This window comes from Mucor mucedo, assembly GCF_025094135.1.
Source record: "Mucor mucedo strain NRRL 3635 chromosome Unknown EV154scaffold_34, whole genome shotgun sequence".
NCBI lineage: Eukaryota > Fungi > Mucoromycota > Mucoromycetes > Mucorales > Mucoraceae > Mucor > Mucor mucedo.
In genome coordinates this window covers 108,832-136,333 of record NW_026252318.1, presented here as the reverse complement: position 1 = coordinate 136,333, position 27,502 = coordinate 108,832, and the positions used below count along the sequence as shown (strand labels likewise).

General features: G+C 37.6%; 10 protein-coding genes across 10 annotated transcripts; 9 read left to right on the top strand and 1 right to left on the bottom strand.

The window, feature by feature from the left end:
- Positions 1–223: 223 nt before the first annotated feature.
- EV154DRAFT_550754 (uncharacterized protein) lies at positions 224–1,462 on the top strand (the record flags this gene model as incomplete). The annotated part of the gene is made up of 3 exons (XM_051604946.1): positions 224–284; positions 395–622; positions 675–1,462. 3 exons carry the CDS (start codon positions 224–226, stop codon positions 1,415–1,417), a joined length of 1,032 nt encoding a protein of 343 aa, XP_051458805.1. The 3' UTR covers positions 1,418–1,462.
- A 58-nt stretch (positions 1,463–1,520) lies between these two features.
- Positions 1,521–2,072, top strand: EV154DRAFT_550753 (uncharacterized protein). Its single transcript, XM_051604945.1, has one exon. The coding sequence runs from the start codon at positions 1,541–1,543 to the stop codon at positions 1,949–1,951; it is 411 nt and encodes a 136-aa protein (XP_051458804.1). The 5' UTR covers positions 1,521–1,540; the 3' UTR covers positions 1,952–2,072.
- A 42-nt stretch (positions 2,073–2,114) lies between these two features.
- Positions 2,115–4,206, bottom strand: EV154DRAFT_537526 (glycoside hydrolase superfamily; the record flags this gene model as incomplete). The annotated part of the gene is made up of 9 exons (XM_051604222.1): positions 2,115–2,689; positions 2,742–2,823; positions 2,892–2,938; positions 2,997–3,088; positions 3,151–3,301; positions 3,359–3,562; positions 3,632–3,767; positions 3,831–4,029; positions 4,088–4,206. The coding sequence occupies 9 exons, from the start codon at positions 4,204–4,206 to the stop codon at positions 2,115–2,117; spliced, it is 1,605 nt and encodes a 534-aa protein (XP_051458803.1).
- Positions 4,207–7,116: 2,910 nt separating this feature from the next.
- EV154DRAFT_504963 (ER-derived vesicles protein ERV29) lies at positions 7,117–8,103 on the top strand. Its single transcript, XM_051601122.1, has one exon. The coding sequence runs from the start codon at positions 7,575–7,577 to the stop codon at positions 8,052–8,054; it is 480 nt and encodes a 159-aa protein (XP_051458802.1). The 5' UTR covers positions 7,117–7,574; the 3' UTR covers positions 8,055–8,103.
- A 1,153-nt stretch (positions 8,104–9,256) lies between these two features.
- Positions 9,257–10,277, top strand: EV154DRAFT_192394 (uncharacterized protein). Its single transcript, XM_051594295.1, has 2 exons — positions 9,257–9,468; positions 9,519–10,277. The coding sequence occupies exon 2, from the start codon at positions 9,655–9,657 to the stop codon at positions 10,024–10,026; it is 372 nt and encodes a 123-aa protein (XP_051458801.1). The 5' UTR covers positions 9,257–9,468; positions 9,519–9,654; the 3' UTR covers positions 10,027–10,277.
- Positions 10,278–10,481: 204 nt separating this feature from the next.
- On the top strand, positions 10,482–11,953 carry EV154DRAFT_418784 (glycoside hydrolase superfamily; the record flags this gene model as incomplete). Its single annotated transcript, XM_051595854.1, has 2 exons — positions 10,482–10,867; positions 10,927–11,953. 2 exons carry the CDS (start codon positions 10,482–10,484, stop codon positions 11,951–11,953), a joined length of 1,413 nt encoding a protein of 470 aa, XP_051458800.1.
- EV154DRAFT_192288 (uncharacterized protein) lies at positions 11,926–12,921 on the top strand. The gene has a single exon (XM_051594294.1). It carries the CDS (start codon positions 12,034–12,036, stop codon positions 12,826–12,828), a length of 795 nt encoding a protein of 264 aa, XP_051458799.1. The 5' UTR covers positions 11,926–12,033; the 3' UTR covers positions 12,829–12,921.
- A 1,169-nt stretch (positions 12,922–14,090) lies between these two features.
- Positions 14,091–15,143, top strand: EV154DRAFT_418708 (IPP transferase-domain-containing protein; the record flags this gene model as incomplete). Its single annotated transcript, XM_051595845.1, has 4 exons — positions 14,091–14,643; positions 14,692–14,745; positions 14,795–14,882; positions 14,933–15,143. The coding sequence occupies 4 exons, from the start codon at positions 14,091–14,093 to the stop codon at positions 15,141–15,143; spliced, it is 906 nt and encodes a 301-aa protein (XP_051458798.1).
- Positions 15,144–15,985: 842 nt separating this feature from the next.
- On the top strand, positions 15,986–18,864 carry EV154DRAFT_462673 (uncharacterized protein). The gene is made up of 5 exons (XM_051597599.1): positions 15,986–16,514; positions 16,695–16,759; positions 16,818–17,402; positions 17,480–17,515; positions 17,570–18,864. Exons 1-5 carry the CDS (start codon positions 16,219–16,221, stop codon positions 18,535–18,537), a joined length of 1,950 nt encoding a protein of 649 aa, XP_051458797.1. The 5' UTR covers positions 15,986–16,218; the 3' UTR covers positions 18,538–18,864.
- Positions 18,865–20,108: 1,244 nt separating this feature from the next.
- EV154DRAFT_601685 (uncharacterized protein) lies at positions 20,109–26,951 on the top strand. The gene is made up of 3 exons (XM_051607243.1): positions 20,109–20,530; positions 20,594–21,157; positions 21,226–26,951. Exons 1-3 carry the CDS (start codon positions 20,314–20,316, stop codon positions 26,637–26,639), a joined length of 6,195 nt encoding a protein of 2,064 aa, XP_051458796.1. The 5' UTR covers positions 20,109–20,313; the 3' UTR covers positions 26,640–26,951.
- Positions 26,952–27,502: the final 551 nt, after the last annotated feature.

Sequence of the window (27,502 nt, the reverse complement as noted above, 5' to 3'; positions counted from 1 at the left end):
TCTTTTGGTTATCAACCTGTTAGTAAAACATGAAATCGATCATATTTATGGGCTAACAAAAAAAACGACATATCACATGTCATAGTACAAACAACGGAAAGGAACCAAAAACCCATTAAATGTTCTGTCAGCGATTACAAATTTTATGATTTTCTTTCAACAAAACGAGTCTTTCTCCCCGCTCGACCCCTAGCCATTTTATGATTTTCTTCCTCTAAGTCCAATGAGCAGTACAACTTCTCAAGCACCAACAGAGCCGACAGTTAACTCGTTTACGTCTGTGAGTTTAAACACTATTTTCACCATAATAGTGTGTGATCAAGTGCATAATATAAGTTGGAAATCGCTTTTATCCGATGGGCCTAATAACTTTTTACACGACATTTCTTAAAAGCTAAATCGCGTATAATACACATTGACAGAAGCCCAGAGACATTTGCTTTAATCATTCGACATATGAGAGGGTACTCGATTATCCCAGAAGACGAATGTCAAAATCAAGATCTTTTAAACGATGCTCATTATTTTGGCTTAAAGAAACTAACGAGGTTATTGAAACAATTCGTCTATTTGAATGTTGGGGGCACGACTTTCCGGTTGAGGTGGGAACTATTCAACAAAGGTAGATATATGTATTTGAACGTATGAATCGATACTTATTTTTTAATAAATAGATGGGCCGCATAATTATTTTACTGGGGCGCTTAGACATTTACACTCACCTCATCCAACGTTAGGAGAGTCAGCACCAATTTATATTCAAAGAGACCCCGAAACCTTCAAAGATATTATTCGACATTTACAAGGATATTCGATACACATCCGAGATGAGCAGCATAGGCAGCAATTATTATCTGATTCGCAGTTCTACTTGCTTAGGAAGTTACGTGACAAACTGAACACGTCGATTACAAGAGAACGCCATTCGGAAATATTATTGCATATTGAAGATATTAAGCCATCACAAATAGAGGTCATTGGCAAAGAAGTCTATTACAAGCAGGACATACCCAAGCTGCTATTATTAACAATCCAATTGAACGATTTCAATATTTGTTGTCACCGAGTTATGAATGACTGCACATTTTTGTTGGAGCAGGATATAAAACTCGTCAGAGACCCACAATGGGCAATTTCAAATAAAATTGAATTTGATAAGGATTGCGCGATTGTGATTGGGGAAAAATATTTTGACATTCAACAATATTTATCGCATTTAAGTCAACAAAACCAATGGGAAAGATGCAGTATACATGATCAAAATTGTGATATTCAATGGTTTGGTATAGAAAAAGCGATTGCTACGGTTTATTCAGCAGAACTTAAAATGTTGTTTATTGCATTTCAAAAAATGCAAATCATCGGCTCAAGAATACAAGCCAATATGAAACGCGACTTCTTATCCACATCATACTAATAAAACTACTCACATGATATTATTGTCTTGTGACAGAACAAAAAAAAAGATATAAAAATGGGCAATTATTCCTTCTTTTATTTCTTTCTCTTTTTCTTTTTTAATTTTTCTTTCCAAATACACATGCCTTTCCGTTGTAAATGTGGTAGAACATTTGAAAAATTAGACACTTTCGGTTCACACACATCTGGGTGTGCACCTTTTCATCATAGGAGGCTTTCATCTGCTGAAAGCACTACTCAAAAAAAGCAGCAGCAAGAAACAAATCTTAATAAAAAGAAACTATCAATCCACACTGATCCTACTTTATCTTATTTTAATCAGCGTTTCATTCTACTGTCACCTCTTGGTAATACCAATTTCTTTAGTAAGCAAGATTCCTCTGCCAATAATTCATCTCCTCGTTCTGCTCCCATATTTGATGGATTCATGATGCCAACAGCATTATCAATCCAGAACACATTTGAAGATGTTAAAAGAAGAAGATCGCAGTCATTTTCCACTGCAACATCAGGCTCTGCTGTGTTTGAGTAACGTTTGTGTAAATATATATATATTACGCAGCAGAGGGGCGGGAGCAAGAGCGAGAAATTATACATAACACCATACATCATCACCATTTTTTTAAAATAAATAAAAAGGATTCTCATCATCATCAGACGTTTTATTTATAATTACATTATATACTTGCTTTAAATTACCCAGGCCGTGAAGTTGATACAACACGTGCATAGTCTAGGAGCAAATTGGTCTTTGCTCCGTAGTATAAGCATTCCAAATCCACTTCAAATTCAGGAATACGTTTATGCTCATTTTCGTCTTCCTCTTCTTCGTCATCATCTTTGATACAAGTATTAATGTATTCTATGTGGGCTATAATCTGATCAAACATCGTCTCTAATCTAGCTCTTAATCCACCATAACGGTTCTCAAGAACTTCCCATCCAAAAGGTTTATACGTCTTCATCCACATTTTACGATGATATTTCCATAAACTATCCACTTCCTTCCTTAAAACGGCTAGTCTTCCATGAGCTAGTTCTAACAATTGATTGTAATCCTTCTTTCTGTATGCCTCTACGCATCGTTTACGCAAAAAGCATTTTAAAGAAAGCACTGTAGCTATTCTGCGAGGAAGCTCCAGCCTTTCATTAAAAGGATTAGATCTTGTCTTCTCAGTGATAGCTTTAGATAAAGTCTCTTCAATTGAGATATAATGTGTTTCCAAGTCTTCGTCTGCGTACTGCGGTGAAAGAAAGCTTAAGAACGGATCTATTTGGTATAAGTACTAATTGAAGCTTTTCCATGGTTATATGTATATTACCCTCCCAAAGTAACCATTTACTCATGTTGCTTGTGAATGTAGATCTTGGAGTTATGGGCGTTCCTTCAGGTGTATCGTCAATCTATGTAGTACATTATGCATAAATAAAAAATATACGCCCTCAACCCCTCTTTTTCTCCTATCATTTACCTTGGATGCGGTTACCCAATCATCGAAACTCCCACCACATATTCCCTCTAGTTTACGTATTGAGTATTAGCATTGTGTTGACTGTCTATAAAAATTATGTGTTACCAAAATTTCTTTTCAAAATCTGTATATCCACCTCCGCTTGTTCACAATAGCCATGCTGAGCGTAATACAATAGTGCTGGTAAAGCAGAAAGTCTATGTATGCACGTTTTAGTTTTTAAATCAACATGTTTCACATACAAAAAATAAAAACTCACACATCACATTCATTGCCCTCGTCCCCCCAAGTTGTTATAAATGCATTTCGCACACCGTCTTCTTTGCTTTTGGCAGCCACTGTGCTTGCCCTAACAGCTTCAAATGTGAAAGGCAAAGCAGTCCAAAAGCGACTCCATGTCCATGCAGAAGCTACGACATTATTTGTTAATATTTTATTTACAGATGTGTCCCCTATGTATACTTTACTAGCAACCCAAGGATCAGGACAGCCCATCTCACGGTGTTGCTGGATTTTTTGAGAATAAATGTCAGAACTTGTGTGATAATAATCCCAAAAAATAAGCTTTGCGTTTGAAGGCATATTTGAAACTAGTTCGGGTGTAGCTGGGTTATTGGTTTCGTCATAATAACCTTGTAGCGAATTATTTTTGGCGGCCAAACAGAATAACACTAAAAAAATACAGTTTAGCGCCCGTACAAAAAAAAAAAAAAAAAAAAAAAATGAATATAAATACATACTATCTGACCAGAGTATTGGCTGTAAGTTATTACGCTCGCAAATCTCGTTCACTCTTTGCAAATGCTCCACAAAAATTTGAGATGAGTCCTTATATCCATATAACTGTCGATACCGACCTTCTCCGACACCGTGAGCCTTAACAATCAACAAAAATTACTTTTTCACTTTCTAATGTTTCTGCTCGACTAAAGCAATTACCTCGTCCATGCCAATATGAATACGCTTGGAACGAAACGGCCCTGATGCGGTTAGTATCATCTTCTCAATGAATTCGTAAGTAGTCTCAGACTCAGCCAAGAGCACTTCGGTATTATCGCGAAGATGAGCGTATTGTTGCCATTGTAACACTTGCCCCATGTGACCCAATGTTTGAATACATGGCATCACTTCTATGCCTCTTTCATATGCAGTTAGTTGTCTTTTGATATAAAACTATAGACGGGAGGGATATTTACAAGTCAAATGCATAATCATCAATCAAAGATAATTCTCGAGCGGTATATCTTCCTCTCAAGTAACCAAACAACGGCTCGCCTTCAATTTCATAAGTATCTTCAGTGTAGAGTTGTAACATATTTAGTCCCATTAAAGCCATATTGTTTAGCAGAAAGTAGACCGTTTTGGGCCTTAGTACACCATTTCGACTGCAATCAACCATGACACTATAATAATCTATAAGAGACTATTGCAATGGATACCATATAGTACCACACTTACCCTTGTGTGTCGAATTGGGCTTTCTCTGTAAAATTTACAAGATCCCCATGGATACCTGTTAGGACCATATAATCCCTTGCCCCTCCTAGTAATTTTCCAAGAGCTCTAAATGCTTTATTTATATGTGAGTGGATGAGGCTTGATTAAACCTGATCGATATTACTTTACCATCAATCTTTCTGTTATATCTCACTTGTATTTCGAATCTATCGCCGTCGATGATATCACTATAACTATTGTAATTACTCACAGAGACATATTCACCTTCGCGTAAGCTGATATCCTGAATAAAGCTAGTTTTTTTTTTTAATAACAAAATTATCACACACTTTTCTCGCCGGAACCTGCACCCCATCTGTATGACTTACTTGACGTGCCATTGAAATTCACTGGATTCATCGTCCATGGCGTTTCCACTGACTATGTTTTCATGTGGTGCATAAGAAATAAGTTTTAACACGCCGTCTCGCAATTCCACTGGTTGTTGAGTATGGTCAATCACAATAAGAACGGCACTTTGGCCAGAGTCTATAGAGCTCATGAGGTCGTCGGTTTGCAAATAGTCTTCCGTCATTTCTAGCTGAAAACTTAAAAAAACAAAAGTTAAGCGAAAAAAGGAAAAGTGTGGGTTTTATGAAAAGGGAGCATAAACCACTCCAGCTGTTATTAATTTGATTGGTTGGGTTCAGACACTGTTATTATGTAATATCTTTGTCGATTTGTACAATCTTTTACGATTGTAGCCGGTTTTCACACGGTCTACTTGAATACAATTGTTTTAATCCTTATGATACAACTATTTACTTTGTAAACTGCTTTTCTTTAAGGGTGATTGGTGTGTTCATAGGGATGATAGAAGGTTTGGTCATATGCGACTGGTGATCGCTAAGAATACCGAATCCCGGTCGAAATAAAAAAAGTTTAATTACGGACTTTACTCCAAGGTCAGTCCTAGTAGCTTAACTATCTTGTAATTGCAATTCAACTAATGGGAAATTTCGCACGGAGTACAACACTGCCAGCGCCGAGTTTGTCTACCTTACGCATTAACTGTTATTTCTTATCTAAGTGAGAAAAAACAAGACTGCTACCGATACATAGACAAGCTACATTCAAAAAAAACCTGTGTGTTAATCAAATCTGTTATAATCTGTTTCTTACTATAGATATCTAGTTAAAATTTATTTTTGTATAGCTGCCAAGATCATATCCAACAGTGAGTTTTTAATGTTTGGGAAAAAACAACGGTCATGTAATGAGTAAAAATGTATTTTTTTATTTAATGTTGCTTCATAGTACGAAAAATGTTCTAAAATTAATGTCGGTTCATGCACAAATAATCAAGTCGTTTTCAAAATTGCACGTCGGCATTATTCGATACTTTTAAAATCAGGAACTAAATTTTTTTTTGCAGTAGATGCAAACTTTTTTAGATATTGATTAATTAAAAAAAAAAAAGAAAAAAAGGGTCCACCGATTTTTTATTCAATTCGTTTGGCTGGAAGCCAAGAATTTAAGTATTAGTAGCAGTGGATACCAAATATGTACCGTCACTTCCTAAAGCATAAATCAATTAATGGAATTTATTACACAATCCATTGTCATACCTCGATAAACCATGCTATTGAAGGACCTGCCAAAAATGAGCGTTTGTTTAAATCTAACTATTATCGTTGTTTATAAATTGTATTCGGATGTGCCTATGTAATAAGGCTCCTATTTGGCGAGAAAAGTGATCTTTATAAAAGATGCATTAAGCTAATATGATTTAAAGGGACGGACGATGATATGCATCAGTTTTTATATTACAGTTTAACTTTCTCGCCAACGAAAGTGGCGGCTTATATTTTGAGCACTTGTTTGAAGCCAAGACATTATGTCTATATCTCCTTAAATTAGTATCACTTATCCTGACAGTCCTGAGTCCTAAAGAACTATATGGAAATTACAGGTCAACAGAATCGAGATCAATTGCTCAAACTTCTACAAAATCTATTACCAAACAAACAATATAGCTTAAAACAACGTGTCAGTAGTTTTCTAGGACAATTGTAAGCCTGGCTGTTTCAAAAGCTAAAATTCCCAAGCGAAATTTAAACATGATCATTATTATAAACAGTTGGTAAAAACCCCCATAATGATATTATATCATTTGTTTGTTGTAAAATTATCACAAAAAGTCTGAAATAAAAAATAATAAATCAAAACAAGATGAAAATGTGAAAAGATCGGTAGTGACACTGATTAATACACGGTAGACACATATACGCTTAAATCATTTATCCGAATATAAGCAGCAAAGTAAATATTGATTGAGAAATCAAAAGTTGCCACCTTTCACAAGAATCTCAATAAGAAGCTCCAACAGATGAAATGGTTCTTATGTAGTGCAATTATTAACCTTTTTGTTCATTCAAAACGACAATTTTTAATGAAACGATGACTTTATTTAAATCAGTGACATTTATTTGTCGTACTGTAAATATAGCCGAGAATAAAACAAATTGTTTACATAATCAGCACGTCTTCAGCAATGAATATCCTCGAAAAAGAAATCAGGGGATAACAACAATTGAGGGGGTTCCATATATTTTGTTGTAATATTTTCCTAATTTGGGCATCTGGTATGCCTTACATTTGTTGTCAAAAAGAAATATTAGGAATGCTTCTGGAGTATAAGTCGATAAAGAAATAATCACAAATATATATAAGAGTAGCGATTGAGATACATTTTTTTTTCTTCTCTTTATTAAATTCAAACAGAATGGGATATAATACAACATTTAGAGCCACAAGCGAAAGAGCTGAACAATTGATCGGTTTAGTTCGCTCACCCATCAAGCCTCATCTACCCGCTATTAGTCGATTCTTGATTGTAGCCACATTTTATGAAGATGCAATGCGTATTATATGGCAATGGTCAGACCAAGTCATGTATCTTGAAAAGGCCCGTCATTTCCCCGGTTATACTGCTCCGATGTTCCTAGGTTTCAATGCCACAGTAAGTTACTGAAATATATACTCATGATACCTATTCTGATCAAAAATATAGTCTATGTTGGTCTTTGCTTCTTGCATTATATTAAAGCGATGTGTCGGTCCCTCTGTAGCTATTTTAGCTACTGTCATTATTGGACAAGCAATTGCATATGGTTTAGTGTTTGATTTGGTAAGTAGATATTTGTGTACACTTGCACGGACTTCGACTAACATGTACGACTGTAGATGTTTTTCTTGCGTAACCTATCAGTAACAGGTGGTCTTTTATTGTGCATGTCTGAATCTATTTTACGCAAAAAGAGCAAACACACAGTATTCGCGTCATTACCACAGCTATCAGAAAGTGAGCGACATAAGTATTTCCAGTTGGCCGGACGTGTGTTACTTGTATTATTGTTCCTTGGTTTTATTTTCAACGGCGAGTGGAATTTAGCACGTTTGATTGTATCGGTTATTGGGTTAGGTGCATGCGGTATGATTGTAGTAGGCTTCCGTGCCAAATGGTCAGCTACTTTCTTGGTTTCTTTGCTTTGTATCATCAATATGTTAGTGAACAACTGGTGGTCAGTTCAGCACTCCAACTACAAACGTGACTTTTTACGTTATGATTTCTTTCAGTGTTTGAGTATCATGGGTGGCTTGTTATTGTTAGTATCGATTGGTCCTGGTGGATTCAGTTACGACGAAAAAAAGAAGGAGTTTTAAAAAAGCCGTTACATTCCATTATAAATAATATACTCTCATTACTTTTACAAAACATACACATTAAATAAAGAAACATAATAATAAGGCAAAAAAAAAAAAAAAAAAAAAAAAAAAAAAATTCGCTGAACTAAACCTATTTATTAAGTCTTCTCAACAAGGAGGGTTTTATGAGTAAAAAAATATAGGTCTAAGCTCAGCCAATAGCTGACAGTCATGTATAAATAAAGTTGCATTTATGAAACATTATGGATGATTACACTTTTTTTCCCTTTTTCTTTTACTTCAACATACTCCTCTCTTTTATTTAAAATTAAGGTTAAAAGGTTAGTATATAATGACTTCTGTTTTTTCAAGAAACACTAAATTGCTCGTTCTTATTTTAATATCAAAGATACGTGGCTATTTTTACGATATTACGGCTACGGCTAGTCTTTGCTATAAGATGGCGACCTTCTTGTAGGTTGATTTCTTAGGTTTTGAAATTCACTGGATGGACAGACTGTAAATGGGTGTGATTGTACTGGCTTGCTGGTCTTTGCCAGGAGGTTTAGACATTTCCGTCAAACTCCTTAAGACTAGTAATGGACTGGTTTAGATATTGCTTAATTGCGGAAATCCCTGCCCTAAAAACCATTGACACGACTGTATCTGTAGAGGTTTTTACGCGATGTGTACAACCTTTTTTTACAACTGTAGCATCATTATTTGTGACAGACATTGGAATATCAAAGTACAGTCAAGCTTGCAAAGGCTTTTTTTCTGATAACAGAAACAAAATCGATCTTCAAACTTTATATATTGCAAAGCTACAAAAAAAGGAAATGGAAGTTTTAGATGAAGAGACCGATAACTAAGAACGCTTACTTAGAAGCCGTACCAATACACAAAAAAATAGCAGCTGCTGCAAAAGAGTACCAATCAGCAAAGTTTGAAGCGGACTCTCTCATAAAATCATTAGAGTTAGAAAGTACAAGCTCCAGCCAAAGCACTAGCAGTGAAGATTTAGTAGAACCGAATCAAACAAATATAATCGATCTTGACCATGTATTTAACAAATAAACCCAGGCTAATAGTATTGGCAAAAGAATCAATCATGCATCAGTTATTCTCCACGATTGGGTATATGATATAGTGTCATTGTTGGGATAAAGATGAAAGGGTCACTTTCTTTCTTTTTACAATCGCTACGGTCTCCTTTATATTTAATACTTTATCTTGCCACCGTAAACAAACATAATTCGTAATGCAAGTAGTTCGATGATGCTTGCTGGTGATGTAATACTCAGTGCACCCTTTGGTTGTTCAGGAAGGGGTGATCCACTTTCCCTAATTCTCTTAATGCTGCCTTGCACTGTTGCCTTCAGAGTACCATCCTCTTTGGAAATGCAACTCATTGAGAGAACTTCCGACATGTGTAAGTGATACGATGTTTAGCTATAAGTTAGATTATTCACAGTTTTATAGCCTTTTTATCTTGGGTGAAGAGAAACACTTGGTTAGTGCTATTGCGACCAACAAAAGAACAATTTCCGAGAAAGATGTGTATGGAATTTGGTTCCCCATTGTCAAGAAACTTGTTTGTATCGAGAAGGTTATTAGAATGAAACAGGGTGAAAATGTAAGCCTATACACAACTAAAAGAAAACAAGCTGCATATCCCAACTTTGAGAAAGTGAGAAGATTCGAAACTGATATACGATTGCTTTTGGATTACGACAAGTATGAGTTTGATTTATGCGTGGGTAAAGTGGCAATAAATTCAAATGATACAGACAAGCTGATACATAACAGGAACAAGTGTCTGCGCGAAGCGAAAGAAATTGTCGATCATCATTTGGAAACAGGCATGAAAGAGAACGTTGTTGGTTGGACCCTTCAAATAGCCGGTCTTGAAGCTTGTTTGATGTCAATACAACTATACCGAGAAGGCTATTACACACAAAAAGCCCGCATTTCTTTAAACGGTGGATGAGCTGTTGAGCCTTTTTAATACAGTGGTGCACACTTAATATACTGTTTATAACGTTGTATAAACATCTAGAATAGTACACCAAATTCAATCTGAACAAAACTAAAAGATTAGTCAAATAGAATTAACAGTAGTATACCAGGAATATCTGTACCATATCTCCACACTTAATCCAAATTTGGATCGTTACTTCTCGTTAAGCCATTTTAATTTTTTAAAAAAGTATACACAATTTTAGAAGAATTGAAGCACTTCGGTTCTGTTCAGCGTACTTCATTTGACTTAAGTACAGGTCATTTTTTTTTTGCTTGGCTATTGTCGTGTAACAGTGTAAACTTGAGCCGTCATATTCTGGGATTTAATTTTATGCCCCCCCAAAAAACAAACAATGCTATTTAAAGAGGCACAGGAAACCTTGTGTACCTTTTCTTTTTTTTTTCTTATTCATAAATAACAAAATGAGTCTTTCACCTTCTTCATTTCAAACGGCAAAAGCTCGAGTAGACATCTCATATAAAGTCATTGGCGAAAAGAAAGTTATTCGTCTCAAGAACGAATTGCTTTCGCCTGGCCAACCTTTTGCTAACCATACTATTCAAGTCACCTCCGAGGTGGTACGTCATACCGATGGCAAAGGTGGGTATATGCTTTCTATAGGTGTCAGAGCATTCAAGCCTATCGAAATGATTCATTTTGAAGCCACTTATTTGGCTGACCTGAAAGACCAAAGCATGATGGCTAACGGCTTTCAAAGTTGGAGTCAAGCACGTGAATTTACAAAGAATGACAAGATTCCCGCTATTCGCTCTTCAATCGCTTGGTACACCCAGCTGAACCTTCAAGGGTAAAAAAAAAAAAAAGTATAAACTCTTTTTTAAATGCTTATTGACATTTTTTTCTTAGTGACTATGATATCTTTGAACATAGCGGTAAAGAAGGGTTGATTCACTCGAGCAGCTACACACATTTCCGTGACGTTAATAATGTGCTTTCCTTTTTCGGATCTGTTTCCGAGAATCTTGGCTATACCTATTTCAAGGGTGACTTTAATAACAATAGTCTGGGTATTTACAAGGATGTGCTTGGAAAGTATATTAGCGAAAACGAGGAGGTCGTATTTGTGCGTGTGTTCATAGCACAAGGTTTAGACGCTGAAGCAGCCATTTGGGATACTTATGCGGACTTTTATGAAGACAAAAGAGCTATCAAAGGAAATAATGCTGCCAACCGCCATGTCAATGGTTGGACATCTTGGTACAACTATTATGGCGATGTTAGTGAAGAAATTATCAATGAAAATGTCGAGGCTTTACAAAAACACAAGTATCCCATCAATATTTTCCAAATCGATGATGGTTTCCAAACAGCCATCGGTGATTGGCTTTCGATCAACGATAAATTTCCCAGTGGTATGAAGGCTGTGGCTGATAAAATTAAAGGTGCTGGATTTAAGGCTGGTCTTTGGTTAGCTCCTTATGCCGTCGCATTTACTAGTCGCATTGTGAAAGAAAATCCAGAGTGGCTGATTACGGATCCTGAAACCAAAAAGCCCGTCGTTGCTGGTCCCAACTGGGGTGGATTCTACGCTTTGGATATGTATAACCCCGGCGCCCGTGGATACTTGAAGCACGTATTCGATGTAGTCTTACAAGATTGGAACTACGATATGTTGAAGTTAGACTTCTGTTTCGCTGCAGCAATGATCCCCCGCATGGGCAAATCCCGTGGTGAAATCATGTGGGATGCTATGGAGTTAATCCGTGAACTTGTAGGTCCCGAAAAATTAGTTCTTGGATGTGGTGTACCTTTGGCTTCTGCATTTAGAAAAGTAGATTACTGTCGTATTGGCTCTGATGTTGCCCCTTGGTGGGAAGGTATGTGTCTTTTTTGGGATTGTAAAGAAGTTGGCTTAACAAATATATCAATGTAGATAGCAAATTAAAGCTCTTACATGTTCGTGAGCGTGTGTCTACAGCAAACTCACTTGTATCTACTTTGACCCGCTGGACCATGTCGGATCGTATGTTTGGCAATGACCCTGATGTTATGATCTTACGTAATCTCAATAACAAGTTAACACCCGATGAACGGTATACACTCTGTGTTTTGAATAATATTCTTGGTGCATTGGTGTTTAGTTCTGACAATGTTTCCCTTTACGGAGAAGACGAACATCTTTTGTACGCTGCTACTTTCCCCAAGGTGATTTCCCATGTGCAGAGTGTCTTAGAATTCAGACATAACTGTTTCCTTGTCAAGTTCGTCGTGAAAGACAATAACGGAACTGTTCGCCGCTACACTACATACTCTAACTTGACTGAAGAAGAACAGACCATTTATCTACCTGAATCATCTCCTGATACACACATTCTTTTTGCCACTGACAATGATATGCATATGAGCCAATGTGATAGAGATGAGCCCTTATTCTATCATCCATCCTCTGCTACCAGGTTGAAGCAACACGAAACCAAAACATTTTTGCATGTCCCTAAACCCAGCAGTGATAAGGACGAGGTTTTACTTTTAGGTACTGTCAGTCATATTGTACCTGGTGCTGAGTTAGATCAATTCAAGAAGGATGCAACTACAGGTGAAATCAATATCACCTATAGAGATGAAAATACAAGACATAAAAAAGTGTTTGCAAGTTACGGTGTCTATCTTCATGAACATCGTTCATTTGTGCCTCCTGTGTTTAAGGTGAATGGTGTTCAGGCCGATTACGAATATATCCCTGTCGCTGGCCATGGAGAAGGCCGTCCCAAGAGCGAAGTTTTGGCTTTCGTTGTAGAGAAGTTTTAAATTTTATCCTAGAATATTTTTTTTATAAAACCGTGTCATCTATAATAAATAAATGTATTCATACTATGCGTATCAGCTACAAAATTAAATGAAGCCAAAGGCTCTTGGTCCAAATCACTTTAAGAATCCTGTCATATTTATACCATATCGAATTCCAGTAGCTTTTTATCTAGTTGATTTAAATAGGCTACTCGTTTAAGATTAAATGTAACTCCAAGGATGTTCGGGATTATCACCTTAGGGTATTTGCTTATCTACATTCTAACCAGTATGTTCCTATCAGTGAATTCGTGCCACATTTCAAACGAGTTTGCTAAGAGGAGTTACACAAAAAATTCGTGTGCACTCTTGTCTAATAGAAATTCAATGAATTGAGGAGTACCTCGGTGGTGAGGCTTTCTACATATACAAGATCACAGGGGGTGGTTAAGAAATAGCTGGCGCTGCGGCTTCATCAGACCCTACTTCTCTAATTTAAACACATCAAACCCTCTTTCTTTACATAGTTTCGCTCTAGCTCACTTCTACTTTACCAAACCACTTTTGTACAAACATATAGTTTTCTATGCCGTTTTTTTAACAGAAAAAACAGCCTCACTGTAATTGGCTACATACTAAACAGTTTTTCCTTCCTATCCAAGCAGTCACCGTTTCTATTTTTTTTATTTTTTTTTATTCTTCCAACATGTCAGCAATGAGAAAGATAGCAGCGGTTGTTGGCAGTTCCGGTATTGGAAAGTCTAAATTAGCCGTTGAACTATGTAAAGCATTATCAGGCCAAGTCATTAACGCGGATGCCTTGCAGGTAATGAATCTACGAGAAAAGGCATTAGTGTATTGACTCTTTTTATTGACAGGTATATAAAGGTTTAGATATTATCACAAACAAAATGCCTTTGAATGAGAGAGAAGGTGTCAAACATCACTTGATGGATTTTTTGGAAACCGAGCAAGAATATAAAGTTACAAGCTTTTTAAAGGACGCTTCACAAAAAGTAAACATAAATCGATTTGCACAATAAGTTGGGCACAAACTTACCTAGCTGATATTGTAGATTGAATCCATATCCGAAGAGAAACAATTACCGGTTGTAGTCGGTGGAACAAATTACTACATACAGTCACTCCTTTGGAATAACACAACTATTGGAAGTAATGACAGTGAAAATCCTTTACCTGACTCAATCGATGATGAATTCCCTGAATTTGATGCATTAGAAACTAGTGAAATATATGACCGATTATTAAAAGTGGATCCAGTTATGGCCAATAAATGGCACCCGTCAGACAGAAGAAAGATTTTACGTAGTCTGAGAATATTTCATCAAACCGGTAAACCTCAAAGCGAGATTATCAAATCCCAACTCGACCATTTTGAAACGCATGGATTAGAACCAAGATATAAAGCATTGGTGTTCTGGATTTACTCGGATCCAGAGAAGTTAAATCCACGCTTGGATGACCGTGTAGATCAAATGATTGATACTGGATTATTTGATGAGATTAAAGATTTGCGGAATCACGTCGTACAGGGAAGCGTTAAAATGCCTAAAGGTTTTGAATTAGAAAAATATCAAAGAGGGTTATGGCAAGCAATTGGGTATAAAGAGTTTGATCCATATTTTGTGGCGTTAGAAGAAGGTAATACAGACCCGGCTGAACTGGAAAAAATAAAGGTAGAGTGTACAGAACGGATGAAGGCGGCCACCAGAAGATACGCAAAATCACAGATAAAGTGGATTAAAAACAAGCTCGTGCCTACTGCATTAAATTCCAAGAATAATCAGGTTATTGTGTACTGTTTAGACGCAGGAGGTATAATCATTTTTAGTATTTATCTAGCTCGTACTGACGAAATTTTAGATCTAGATACATGGGATCAAAATGTGAGGGAAAAGGCAGTTGAGATAGCAAAATGTAAATTACTTGGAAGGATATTTTGACATATACTGATTTGTTATACTAGTATTTCAGATGGATTTACCGTTGCCAGAGCCTACTAGCTTGAGCGAAACGGCATCTACTATGTTGAAACAAACAAAACCAGCATTAGAGTAGGTGTTTAAATTGAAAAATGGGAATATTTAACTGACTTTTTTTATAGTACACAAACCAAAATTCTGACATGGAATAAACATACGTGTGAGACTTGTAAAACTGACAAGGGTGAACCGTTGGTTTTAAATGGAGACCAAGAATGGGAACAACATAAAAAGGGTCGTCATCATCGAAAGTATTTGAAGCATTTACGTGTTGAAGAAATGCGTAAGGCTTATTTTGAATCAAAAAAGAAAACTCAAGCTATTTCTGAATAATAATTTTAAAATAAAGATGGGTATGACGCATATAACATAACTCCTTATAGAAATTTACCATGTTTGTTAAGCATACTCTGATCATTTGTATGCACTTTTTAAACATTAGATCAGTCCATTATGCTTTATGGGCTGAAGAATTTATGCGTGTGGAATATCATACGGACGTACACTCATATTTGATCTCCTCCGAGAATTTCTCCCTGCCTCTGACCTACCCTGTTCATAGTAATATTAAAAAGCGCGGCACCCAGTTCGATCGACTAAAATATTCGATCGGGTAATCATTTGACCAATTATTATTATTATCCATGTTACTACTATTGTTATTTGAAGAGTATTTGAGTCTTATGTAAATCTATTAATTCTCTAATGAAGATATTGTAGTTTCTATGTAATGGTGGTACTGTATCTCGATAGGGCAACTCACCAATTCTGTATTTTGAGACAAAATGGATTAATTGGGATTTGAAAATTGAAATTCCGTTAGCGATCTGAAGCACCGCACAATGAAGAAATGACGTATTTTGTTGGAGGAAATCACAATTATTTGACGACAAAACAGAAAGTAAAATGTATTTTATATGTTGGGATTGAATTTATAAATGAGGATGCGGTTTAAAAGTAAAAAAAAAACAGGTATAGACTGATATAGAACATGGGTGGTATTAAATGAGGTTGTCAACATCGAGAATATACTACTTCAATTACGATCAGTTTGTCCGACTATTACGCTGCAAGTTGTACAAGCACAGGACACCCCTCTTTTTTTTTTTTTTTTTTTTTTTTTTTGTAAATAAAAGCCGCTTGTGAGTTGACAAAACGTTATAACTCTTTCTTCCATTTTTCTTAATTAGATAAAATCGTATATTTATTTTTTAAAATCGATATTTTTTCTGAAGAAGCAAAATCTGGAAATTCATACTTGCATTTTATCTTTTCTCTTTCAACTTTTTTTTTTTTTCTTTTGGTAAATATTTTTGAACTGGGGAACATTTTTAATATTCTCTCTCTCTCTCTCTTTTTTTTCATCATTGTATGTCTTTTTTAAAGTAGCGAAATCATCCAAAGGAACATGTCTGTTAGCAAAAACTGTTCAGTTAGTCGAAAAAGAGCAATTTCTTCATCCACGACCTTATTCGACACTGTCCTCACTACTACAAATTCAATTGATTACTCTGCTTGTTTTGAAGATACTGAACAGCTTCCTGAAAGAAAGAAGACTACTAAAGACAAGGTGCAATTTATTTCCAACACGGCAACCCATCATCACCAGCAAATAGTGACAGATACAACCACCACAGCCACAACCATACCTCGCAGAGTGTCCTCTCAGCGTAGTGTGCCGGCATTTTTGCATAAATTATTTAGGTAAGTAATTTTTATAAGGGAAGGGAAAAGAGAGGATACGTAACAAAGTGTTGAGAATGAAAAGGGGGGGGGTGTATCGAAAACAATAGAAAACCACAGAACAGGGTAGAACATTTATGTTTTTTGGGGGAGATGATGTGAGAGCTGAATTGATTTTAAACTAATCGCATCTATTATTAGTATGGTAAACGATGGATCCAATACTCATCTTATTAGGTGGGCAAAAGACGGCAACTCGTTTTTAGGTAATCTTACATTTAATTATAGTAGTTGCCATGTATATTGATATGTTGAAAATTATAGTACAGGGTCATGAAGAATTCGCCCAGTCTATTCTACCTAGATTTTACAAGCACAATACATTCGCTTCTTTTGTACGCCAGTTAAACATGTATGACTTTCATAAGGTCCCTCATTTACACCAGGGTGTGCTTATAGCAGCGGATAACACTGAAAATGAGGTTTGGGAGTTTAGTCACCCACAGTTCAAGCGGGACAGACCTGACCTCCTCACTTCAGTTACACGAAAGCGCAATCGAGATCGCGAAAATGCCCCTGACACCAAACATGTTGATCTTGGGTCTGTTGTTCAGGAAATCACAGCCATAAAAAATCACCAAATCAACATCACCACAGACTTACGTAACCTGCATAAAGACAATGAAATGATTTGGAAAGAAACATTAGCTGCAAGAGAAAATCACCAAAAGCATCAAAAAATCATTTCAAAAATTCTTCAATTTTTAACCGTTGTGTTCTCCAATGATCAACACCAGCTAAATCTCGATAACGAGCAAGATCCATTGTTTTGTCCCGCGAATAATAAAGCGGATACTAACAGTAAAGACGGTAAAATGCGTAGTTTAGACGATATTACGACAATAGATGGTAAATACATATGTGTATATATACATTTTACAAACGGCCACATTGTTTTTTTTTATTGTTAACATTTGTACCACTAGTACCAACGGTTAAAACAAATAGACATGCGAAAATAGGTAAGACGTCATTAAAAAAGTTGTAAAGGAATTAAACTAACACGAATCAAATAGACACAAATTTGCAGCAAAAAAATCAAAGCGAACTTAACGTAGACTTAGACAAATGTAAAACAAGCACTTGTAGATCAGCACAAGCTATTACCAATGATATCAATATACTTCAGGATAATGTGGAAACACTTGCAGCTCAGCTGGGCATTAACTCAGGAGACATTGGGCTATACTCAAGCAGTCACAGTTCTATGATATCATCGGCAACCCAAAACGACAGGTTACGACTATTTAAGCTGGCAGATGACGATAACAATATCGCGGTGTCACCACCTCAAATGCCTTCGGCCCATTTTACTCGGTCAAATGATACCGACGTAACATTTCAACAAAATACCCATCAAGAACATAAGAGCACCAACACAAAGACTACTGGAAGTAGCTCGACTTCAACTGAGGACAGCAACCCACTTTCATTTTTCCTTTGTCAATTTTTAAAGTCAGTCGATTCGTATCACACAGATCCGCCCTTTTCTTGTGTTCGTGGGACAGCATCTACGCATGTGAACGATGCAAAAAATGCAATCTGCCAATCAGATTTTATTCCGTGTGATACAAGCAGTAGTGATTTAACTTTGGGAGCTCCTTCCATTTCAAATGAGTTGTTCTTTAAAGAAGTTCAAAGAAAACGTACCGTTATAAGACCTACATTTCATAATACCAACTCAGATTCAGAACGCTACAAAACTTCATCACCGAGCCAACATCCCCACCACTTTACGATGAGTACTGATAACGCTTACAACACAATTATTGATACAAACTTAAATCAGCAAGCGGATTATATTCGCAGTGAATATCAAGCAAGACCATCCCATCCCTTTTACCACATTATGCCTAATCATCAACAATTGTATCATCCACAACCAGTAAACAGTAACAATAATAATAATACCTGTTCTCAACAAGTTAGTGACAATAACACCCGCCCACAACAGAAAATGGATTCAGCGATGTTTATGAATTAAGTCATTTTTTAAAAAAAAATATGTAAGAAACACACACACACATACACACAAACGCCCACACGAACACGAATACACACACATATATATATGATTAATAAATGAAATAATTATGCTCTTTTATACCAAAGGTTCAAAGGATATTCGATTAAGCGCGGAATTCTGAGAAAATTAAAGTTTCTTATCGCAGAATAATGAACGTTAATCAACAAAATCTAGTGATGGCGTAGATTGTTTACAAAACTGAGTTGAATACTTTACAACAATAAAACTTACGTAACCACAATGTTGAAAGGGTTTTTTTTATTTACTTATTTTTTAGAAGACCAAAGATAATGTTTGGTATAAAGACGTGGAAAAATAGAAAAATGATATAAAGATTGTCACGTAAATTGACATGGTATAAAAAAAGTAAAAAACGGGGAAAAGAAGCATATGTATGGTGCGTATCACAAGCAGCACTGTAAATCAGTATATAGAAATAAATTAAATAAATCTGAACCTATGGTGTCTTGAGTAAAATAAACTTTTCTACTGCCAAAAGAAAATATCTTGATTCCATCATCCAATCAAAGACAGCCAATTGATTATGACACAAAATCCGAGGATAGGATTATTCGGTGCACCAATCTGTACAAAATCCTTTACACCATTAATTGAAAGGGTACATTTAATAAAAGGGACCTGGTAACGCTTGTTTGTGTACAAAAAAAAAATAAAGTAAAAAGATAAGATTTATTTATTTGTATAATGTAACAAACTCATGACCTCTTTCCCTTCAACAAATTTCCCGACAAATTAGACGGAAAAGGTTTAAGCATTAAAATTGATTCCCGACCTTATCCGAATAGCTGAAAGGACAAGCTTGATGATGAGATAAGCTAAATAAGGTACAACATTCAAAAAAATTGATAGAGATTGAACTAACAAATTTGATTGGCCAATTCCATCTTGTGTCTTACTCAAAAAGGCAGGTGTTACATAAATCAACATTAAGGGCGTGATAAATAAAGATGAAGGAATCTAATACCATCTCATCTATCCCAGCCTATGCAATACTCTCTGTGATAAACCCTCCATCCAGATAATACTATCTTTACATATGATGAGAAAATAGCGGATATTAAAAAATAGAAGAAATAAAGGGTTCTATTTTATTGTGTTTACCACCCGTTATCTTATCACACGCATTGTAAAACCGGGTTGAATTTCTAACTGAAAAAAAAAGTGAGATCTTGTGTCCCAAAAAAATTACCTGTTTGTCAGTCAATAGCTTGTTAATACTTGGATTTATGTATTTCAGTATTATCTGATAGTTATCGAGAAGTGCATTTGATGTATGCAGAAGCATTATTTAGACCATGTCAAATGTTGTATCAGTGTGTAATTTCTATTTCATCATTAGCATATCAATATATGCTACAGGCATGTGGGCATCAAAGTTCGAATTCAGTATGTCATGGTTACACTACACGATAATCATTGGTCCTCCGTGCACAAAGATAAGAAATTTGATATGAAACCTATATTTCTACCAAAAGAAGATCTATTTTTTTAGCTGTATCAAAAGATATAAAATCACTCTATAAATTTCGAATAACTAGTCCTGCTTTTTTTTTCTTTTTTTTTCTTACCTTTCTTATATTTTTCTTCTCTTGTTATATATCCCCCAGTATATAAGAAAAGAAAAAATCCCACACTTTTTATACATATTCAAGTAGGCAAATACCCCCCAACTCTCTTATACATACAACACATCAACAATCGTAAATAAATATAATGTCTCCTGTTGAAAACACTTCCTGGGCCGGAGCTATCCCTCCCGCTCAAGGTTTATATAACCCCGAACTCGAAAAGGACGCATGTGGTGTCGGTTTTATGGTACACGTCAAAGGTGTCCGCTCCCACAAGATCTTGTCCGAAGCCAGTAGCATTCTTTGTAACATGACCCATCGTGGTGCCTCTGGCGCTGATATCAGAGATGGTGACGGTGCTGGTAAGTCATTTTTTTCCGGAATGTGCTACATTTGATCAATTTTTCTCATATGTGTTATATTAGGTGTCATGTCAGGTATCCCTCATCAATTTTTCGTCAATGAAACCTCTCGTGAGTTAGGAATTACTTTACCTGAGGAAGGACAATATGCCGTTGGTAATTTATTCATGAAAGGTGATATTGATTCAGTAGCCGAGAGTAAAAAGGTATTTGAGCAATTGGCTGAAGCCCTTCATTTAAATGTGCTTGGTTGGCGTACTGTTCCCGTCGATTCTACCATTATTGGTCCTGCTGCCAGATCCAAGGAACCCGCAATTGTACAACCTTTTGTTGTATTGGCTGATAACAAGGAATTTGATGAGGCTTATTTTGAACGCCAGCTTTACGTTCTTCGTAAGCATGCTACCCACACTTTGACCATGAAAAAGTGGTTTTATGTTTGTTCTCTTTCAAACAAGAATATTGTTTACAAGGGTCAATTAACTCCTAAGCAAGTCTATCTTTATTTCCATGATTTAAATAACGTTCAGTATACCACCCATTTTGCTCTTGTTCATTCTCGTTTCTCTACCAATACTTTCCCCTCTTGGGATCGTGCTCAACCTATGCGTTGGTGTGCACACAATGGTATGTCACACCTGATTATTTGTTTAAACCTCCGTTTTAATTTCTTAAATTTTTTCACATGTTTCTAGGTGAAATTAACACTGTTCGTGGTAATAAGAATTGGATGCGTTCTCGTGAAGGTGTCATGGCATCAGATAAGTTTGGCGAGGATCTTGATTTGCTTTACCCTATTATCGAAGAAGGTGGTTCTGATTCCGCTGCCTTTGATAACGTTCTTGAGTTGTTAGTTATTAACGGCGTCTTGACTTTACCCGAAGCCGTCATGATGATGATTCCTGAAGCTTGGCAAAACAATGATGCTATGAGCCCTGAAATGAAGTCATTCTATCAATGGGCCTCCTCTTTGATGGAACCTTGGGATGGCCCCGCTCTTTTCACCTTCTCTGATGGTCGTTACTGTGGTGCTTCTCTTGATCGTAATGGTCTTCGTCCTTGTCGTTACTATTTGACTACCGATGATATCATGATTTGTGCTTCCGAAGTAGGTACCGTCTTCATTGACCCCGAGACCATTGTTGAAAAGGGTCGTCTTAAGCCTGGTCGTATGCTTTTGGTTGATACCGTTGAAGGTATTATCGTTGATGATAAGCAGCTCAAGTTACAAACTGCTTCCAAGCGCGATTTCACTCAATGGATTAAGGACCAAAATATCGTCTTAAAGGATATTGTTGATAAGACCAATGCTGTTGAGCCTTATGTTGCCGATTTAGATGAGGCCAAGGTTCAGGCTGATCCTCGTCTCAAGGCTTTTGGTTACACTCTTGAACAACTTAACTTGATCATGCTTCCTATGGCTTCTACTGGTAAGGAACCTCTTGGTTCTATGGGTAATGATACCGCCCTTGCCTGTCTTGCCGAACAACCTCGTGTTATCTACGAGTACTTCCGTGAATTGTTTGCTCAAGTCACTAACCCTCCTATCGATCCTATTCGTGAAGAAATTGTCATGTCTCTTCAATGTAACGTTGGTCCCGAAGGTAACATCCTCGAAATTGATGAGAGCCAATGTCATCAAATTGCTCTCTCTTCTCCCATCTTGTCTATGGAAGAACTTTCTGCCATCAAGAACATGAGCCAATTCTATCCCTCTTGGAAGGTTGCTACTATTGATATCACTTTCGCAAAGACCGATGGTGTTCAAGGTTATGTTGATACTTTGGAACGTGTCTGTAACGAGGTCTCTGAAGCTATTAAGGATGGTTACAAGGTTGTCGTTCTTTCCGATCGTGCCGTTAATGCCGATCGCGTTGCTATCTCTGCCCTTATTGCCTCAGGTGGTGTTCATCATTACTTGGTTCGTAACAAGGAGCGTAGTCGTATTGCCTTGATGGTTGAAACTGCCGAAGCCAGAGAAGTTCATCACTTCTGTGTTCTTTTGGGTTATGGTGTCGATGCCGTCTGTCCTTATTTATCTTTGGAAACTATGATGAAGCTTCATCGTGAACGTGCCGTTCTCGAAGGTTTAACTCCTGAAAAGTTGATTTATAACTTCAAGAAGGGTATTGATAATGGTATTCATAAGGTTATGTCCAAGATGGGTATTTCCACTTTGGCCTCCTATAAGGGTGCTCAAATCTTTGAAGCTCTTGGTGTCGATGATAGCGTCATCTCTCGCTGTTTCTCTGGTACCGCTTCTCGTATCAAGGGTGTCACTTTCGATATCTTTGCTTTAGATGCATTGACTCTTCATGAAACTGGTTACCCTACCCGTAACGTTGTTCAACCTGCCGGTCTTCCTGAGTCTGGTGAATACCATTGGCGTGATGGCGGTGCTCCCCATATCGCTGAGCCTAACGGTATTGCCAATCTCCAGGATGCTGTCCGTGAAAAGAACCAATCTTCTTATGATGCTTACTCTCGTAACGCTTATGAGGCTATCAAGAAGTGTACTCTTCGTGGTATGCTTGATTTTGATTATGATAACTCCAAGGCTATTCCTATCGAACAAGTTGAATCTTGGGATGTCATTGTTAAGCGTTTCGTTACTGGTGCCATGTCATACGGTTCTATTTCTATGGAAGCACATTCTTCTTTAGCTATTGCCATGAACCAACTTGGTGGTAAGTCTAACACTGGTGAAGGTGGTGAAAAGCCTGAACGTTCTCAAGTTTTGGAGAACGGTGATTCTATGCGTTCTGCTATCAAGCAAGTTGCTTCTGGTCGTTTCGGTGTCACCAGTTTCTATCTTTCCGATGCTGAAGAGTTACAAATTAAGATGGCTCAAGGTGCCAAGCCCGGTGAGGGTGGTGAATTAGATGGTACCAAGGTTTCTGAGGAAATTGCCTCTACCCGTAAGACTACTCCTGGTATTGGTTTGATCTCTCCTCCTCCTCATCACGATATCTACTCTATCGAAGATTTGAAGCAATTGATTTACGATCTCAAGTGTGCTAACCCCCGCTCTCGTGTTTCAGTTAAGCTTGTTTCTGAAGTCGGTGTTGGTATTGTCGCTGCTGGTGTTGCCAAGGCTAGAGCTGATCATATTTTGATCTCTGGTCACGATGGTGGAACTGGTGCTTCTCGTTGGACTGGTATTAAGTATGCCGGTCTTCCTTGGGAATTAGGTCTTGCTGAAACTCATCAAACCTTGGTTCTCAATGATTTGCGTGGTCGTGTCGTTGTCCAAACTGATGGTCAAATCAAGACTGGTCGTGACATTGCCATTGCTTGTTTGCTCGGTGCTGAAGAATGGGGTTTTGCTACCACTCCTCTTATTGCTCTTGGTTGTACCATGATGAGAAAGTGTCACTTAAATACTTGTCCTGTCGGTATTGCCACTCAAGATCCTGAGTTGCGTAAGAAGTTTGAAGGTTCTCCTGAACACGTTGTCAACTTCTTCTTCTACCTTGCTGAAGAATTACGTGGTTACATGGCCAAGCTTGGTTTCCGTACCATCAATGAGATGGTGGGTAGAGCCGAAAAGCTCAAGGTCAACGATTCTCTTCGTACTTTCAAGACTGCCAATTTGGATTTATCTCCCATCTTGACTCCTGCTTCTTCTCTCCGTCCTAACGTTTCTAACGTTTGCGTTACCAAGCAAAAGCATAACCTTCATGTTCGTCTCGATAACTATCTTATCGAAGAAGCTGAAGTCGCTCTTTCCAACAAGGAGAAGGTCTACATCGAAGCTGATGTTGTTAACACCGATCGTGCTATTGGTACCACTCTTTCTTACCACGTTTCTAAGCGTCACGGTGAAGCTGGTCTTCCTGCTGACACAATTCATGTCAAGTTGAAGGGTTCTGCCGGTCAATCTCTTGGTGCTTTCTTAGCCCCTGGTGTCTTTGTTGAACTCGAAGGTGATTCCAACGATTATGTCGGTAAGGGTCTTTCTGGTGGTCAAATTGCCATTTACCCTTTCAAGAACTCCATCTTCAAGTCTGAGGAAAACGTGATTGTGGGTAACGTTTGTTTGTATGGTGCTACTAGCGGTAAGGCCTTCTTCCGTGGTATTGCTGCTGAACGTTTCTGTGTTCGTAACTCAGGTGCCTATGCTGTCTGTGAAGGTGTCGGAGATCACGGTTGTGAGTACATGACTGGTGGTCGTGTTGTCATTTTGGGTACTACTGGTCGTAACTTTGCTGCTGGTATGTCCGGTGGTATCACATACGTCCTTGATCTTGAGGGTGACTTCAAGCAAAATGTTAACATGGAGATGGTTCAACTCGAAACCGTCAACGATGATGAACGTATTGCTGAATTACGCGATTTAATTGAAGACCATCGTCATTACACTGGTTCTGAAATTGCTGACCGTGTCCTCAAGAACTTCAATGAGTACTTGCCCAAGTTTGTCATGGTTATGCCTGTTGAATACAGCGCTCTTTTGCAAAGACAACGTGCCGAAAAGCTTGCTGCCATTACTCCTGTTAAGAAGGCTTGTGAAAAGGTCCACAAGAAGGTTGAACCTCAACTTGAAGATCTTGAAGATAGTGTTCTTGATGAAGAGGCTATCTTGGCTCGTCGTGCCAAGTTAGATAAGGTCCGTGGTTTCATGAAGTATAAGAGAAAGACTGATAGCTACCGTAACTCCAAAAAGCGTGTCGGTGATTGGGATGAGATCAACAACCGTTTGACTCGTACTGAGCTCCATGAGCAAGCTGCTCGTTGTATGGATTGTGGTGTGCCTTTCTGTCAATCTGACACTGGCTGTCCTATTGGTAACATTATTCCCAAGTGGAACGAACTTGTCTACAAGGATAACTGGAAGGAGGCTCTTGATCGTCTTATGATGACCAACAACTTCCCTGAATTCACTGGTCGTGTTTGTCCCGCTCCTTGTGAAGGTGCTTGTGTTCTCGGTATTTCCGAACCTCCTGTTGCCATCAAGAGTATTGAGTGTGCTGTCATTGATCGTGGTTTTGATGAAGGATGGATCGTACCTACTCCTCCTGCTACCCGTACCGGTAAGAAGGTTGCTGTTATTGGTTCTGGTCCCGCTGGTTTAGCTGCTGCTGATCAATTGAACAAGGCTGGTCATTTGGTTACTGTCTATGATCGTAATGATCGTGTTGGTGGTCTTTTGATGTATGGTATTCCCAACATGAAGCTTGACAAGAAGATTGTTCAACGTCGTGTCGACCTCTTAGCCGCTGAAGGTATTACCTTTGTCCCCAACTCTAATGTTGGTGTGGATATTGATGCCAACACTATTCGTGATGAAAATGATGCCTTGATTGTCGCTACTGGTGCTACTTGGCCCAGAGATCTCAAGATTCCCGGTCGTGAATCTGATGGTATTCATTTTGCTATGGAGTTCCTCCAAGCCAACACCAAGAGTTTACTCGATTCCGAACTCAAGGATGGTCAATATCTTTCTGCTAAGGACAAGCATGTTGTTGTCATTGGTGGTGGTGATACCGGTAACGATTGTATCGGTACCTCTCTCCGTCATGGTTGTAAGTCTGTTGTTAACTTTGAGTTGCTTCCTCAACCTCCTGCTAGCCGTGATAAGCATTCCAACGCATGGCCCAAGTTCCCCATGGTCTTTAAGGTTGATTACGGTCACTCCGAAGTCCAAGCTCAATTCGGTAAGGATCCTCGTGAGTATTGTGTTCTTTCCAAGGAGTTCATCATTGAAGATGGTGCTGTCAAGGGTATCAAGACTGTTCGTGTTGAATGGACAAAGGATGACGCTGGTCGTTGGGCTATGAAGGAAGTTGAAGGTTCTGAGCAAACTTTCGAAGCCGATCTTGTCTTATTAAGTATGGGTTTCTTGGGTCCTCAAACCGAGATTATCAAGCAATTGTCTATTAAGCAAGATGGTCGTTCCAACATCGAAACTCCCAAGGGCAAGTATGCTACATCTGTTCCTGGTGTTTATGCTGCCGGTGATTGTCGTCGTGGTCAATCTTTGATTGTCTGGGGTATCAATGAAGGTCGTATGTGTGCTCGTGAAGTTGATCACAAGTTGATGGGTAATACTTACTTGCCTGTCACTGGTGGTATCCAACAACGTATCCTTCCTGACATCTCCCTCTAAATCCAAAAAAAAAACTACTACTGTGTATGCCAAACAACAACAACAACAAAAAAAAACTGTACAAAATTTACAACTTGGTGTATGTGATTTGATTCAATTTGTTTTCTTCAATTCTTTTTTCTATCTTTCTTTACTGCTTTCATTACGTATGGGGGTACATGGTGAATATTACCAGCAGTAATGTCATTTAAAATACCGATTTTCAAGTTTACCATTTTTCATCATATTATCACACACTTAATAATTAGACTCTTCACTCGATGTAATATATATATAATATTCAATAAAAATTTCATCAAGTAATCAACATAATTCATTCCAACTTTTCAAGTGTTGTAACAAATATATAGGATTGCTCCCTATGCATGATTAGAATAAATCGCATCACTAGTTATGTAACTCGTGTATAATCGTAGCTCATACCAACCATGTATTTTTCGAATCGACATCGTAAGTCTGACATACATACCGCTTAGTGGATTTTGAATAGCTACAAAACGGTTGCGTTTGTGGCCAACATTTGTACACTTCGTGCATTAGTTTAAACAGGATTCAATCAGCATTTATAGTTGGATATAATAATAGTCATAGTTTAAAAAATAAAGAAGCAAGGTATATTTTAAAATAGAGGTCCGTTTATTTTGGGAATGAGGTAAATGTAAGGAACGCATGGGTCCTTTGAAACAAGTAAACGGGTGCAGTTCTATGTAGTGATAAAGATCCTGACTTGAGCAGCATTTGAGTAACGACGTTGGTCTACAAACGCGTGTCTGTCATGGCCTCCCCCTCCCAACCGACCTTTAGTTATTAAGTTGGAAAGTGGAGGCCTTCCCTAGTAGTAATTAAGCAACAACGCAGGTCCC

Bases quoted from the DNA above. Each gene is read 5' to 3' on its own strand.
- EV154DRAFT_462673 (XM_051597599.1), top strand. From the start codon at position 16,219: ATGTCTGTTAGCAAAAACTGTTCAGTTAGTCGAAAAAGAGCAATTTCT. The intron at 16,760-16,817 runs GTAATCTTACAT...TGAAAATTATAG, and splicing joins AGACGGCAACTCGTTTTTAG to TACAGGGTCATGAAGAATTC. The intron at 17,516-17,569 runs GTAAGACGTCAT...CGAATCAAATAG, and splicing joins AAATAGACATGCGAAAATAG to ACACAAATTTGCAGCAAAAA.
- EV154DRAFT_192394 (XM_051594295.1), top strand. From the start codon at position 9,655: ATGAAACAGGGTGAAAATGTAAGCCTATACACAACTAAAAGAAAACAA.
- EV154DRAFT_504963 (XM_051601122.1), top strand. From the start codon at position 7,575: ATGTTTTTCTTGCGTAACCTATCAGTAACAGGTGGTCTTTTATTGTGC.
- EV154DRAFT_192288 (XM_051594294.1), top strand. From the start codon at position 12,034: ATGTCGGATCGTATGTTTGGCAATGACCCTGATGTTATGATCTTACGT.
- EV154DRAFT_550753 (XM_051604945.1), top strand. From the start codon at position 1,541: ATGCCTTTCCGTTGTAAATGTGGTAGAACATTTGAAAAATTAGACACT.
- EV154DRAFT_601685 (XM_051607243.1), top strand. From the start codon at position 20,314: ATGTCTCCTGTTGAAAACACTTCCTGGGCCGGAGCTATCCCTCCCGCT. The intron at 20,531-20,593 runs GTAAGTCATTTT...GTGTTATATTAG, and splicing joins CAGAGATGGTGACGGTGCTG to GTGTCATGTCAGGTATCCCT. The intron at 21,158-21,225 runs GTATGTCACACC...ACATGTTTCTAG, and splicing joins GCGTTGGTGTGCACACAATG to GTGAAATTAACACTGTTCGT.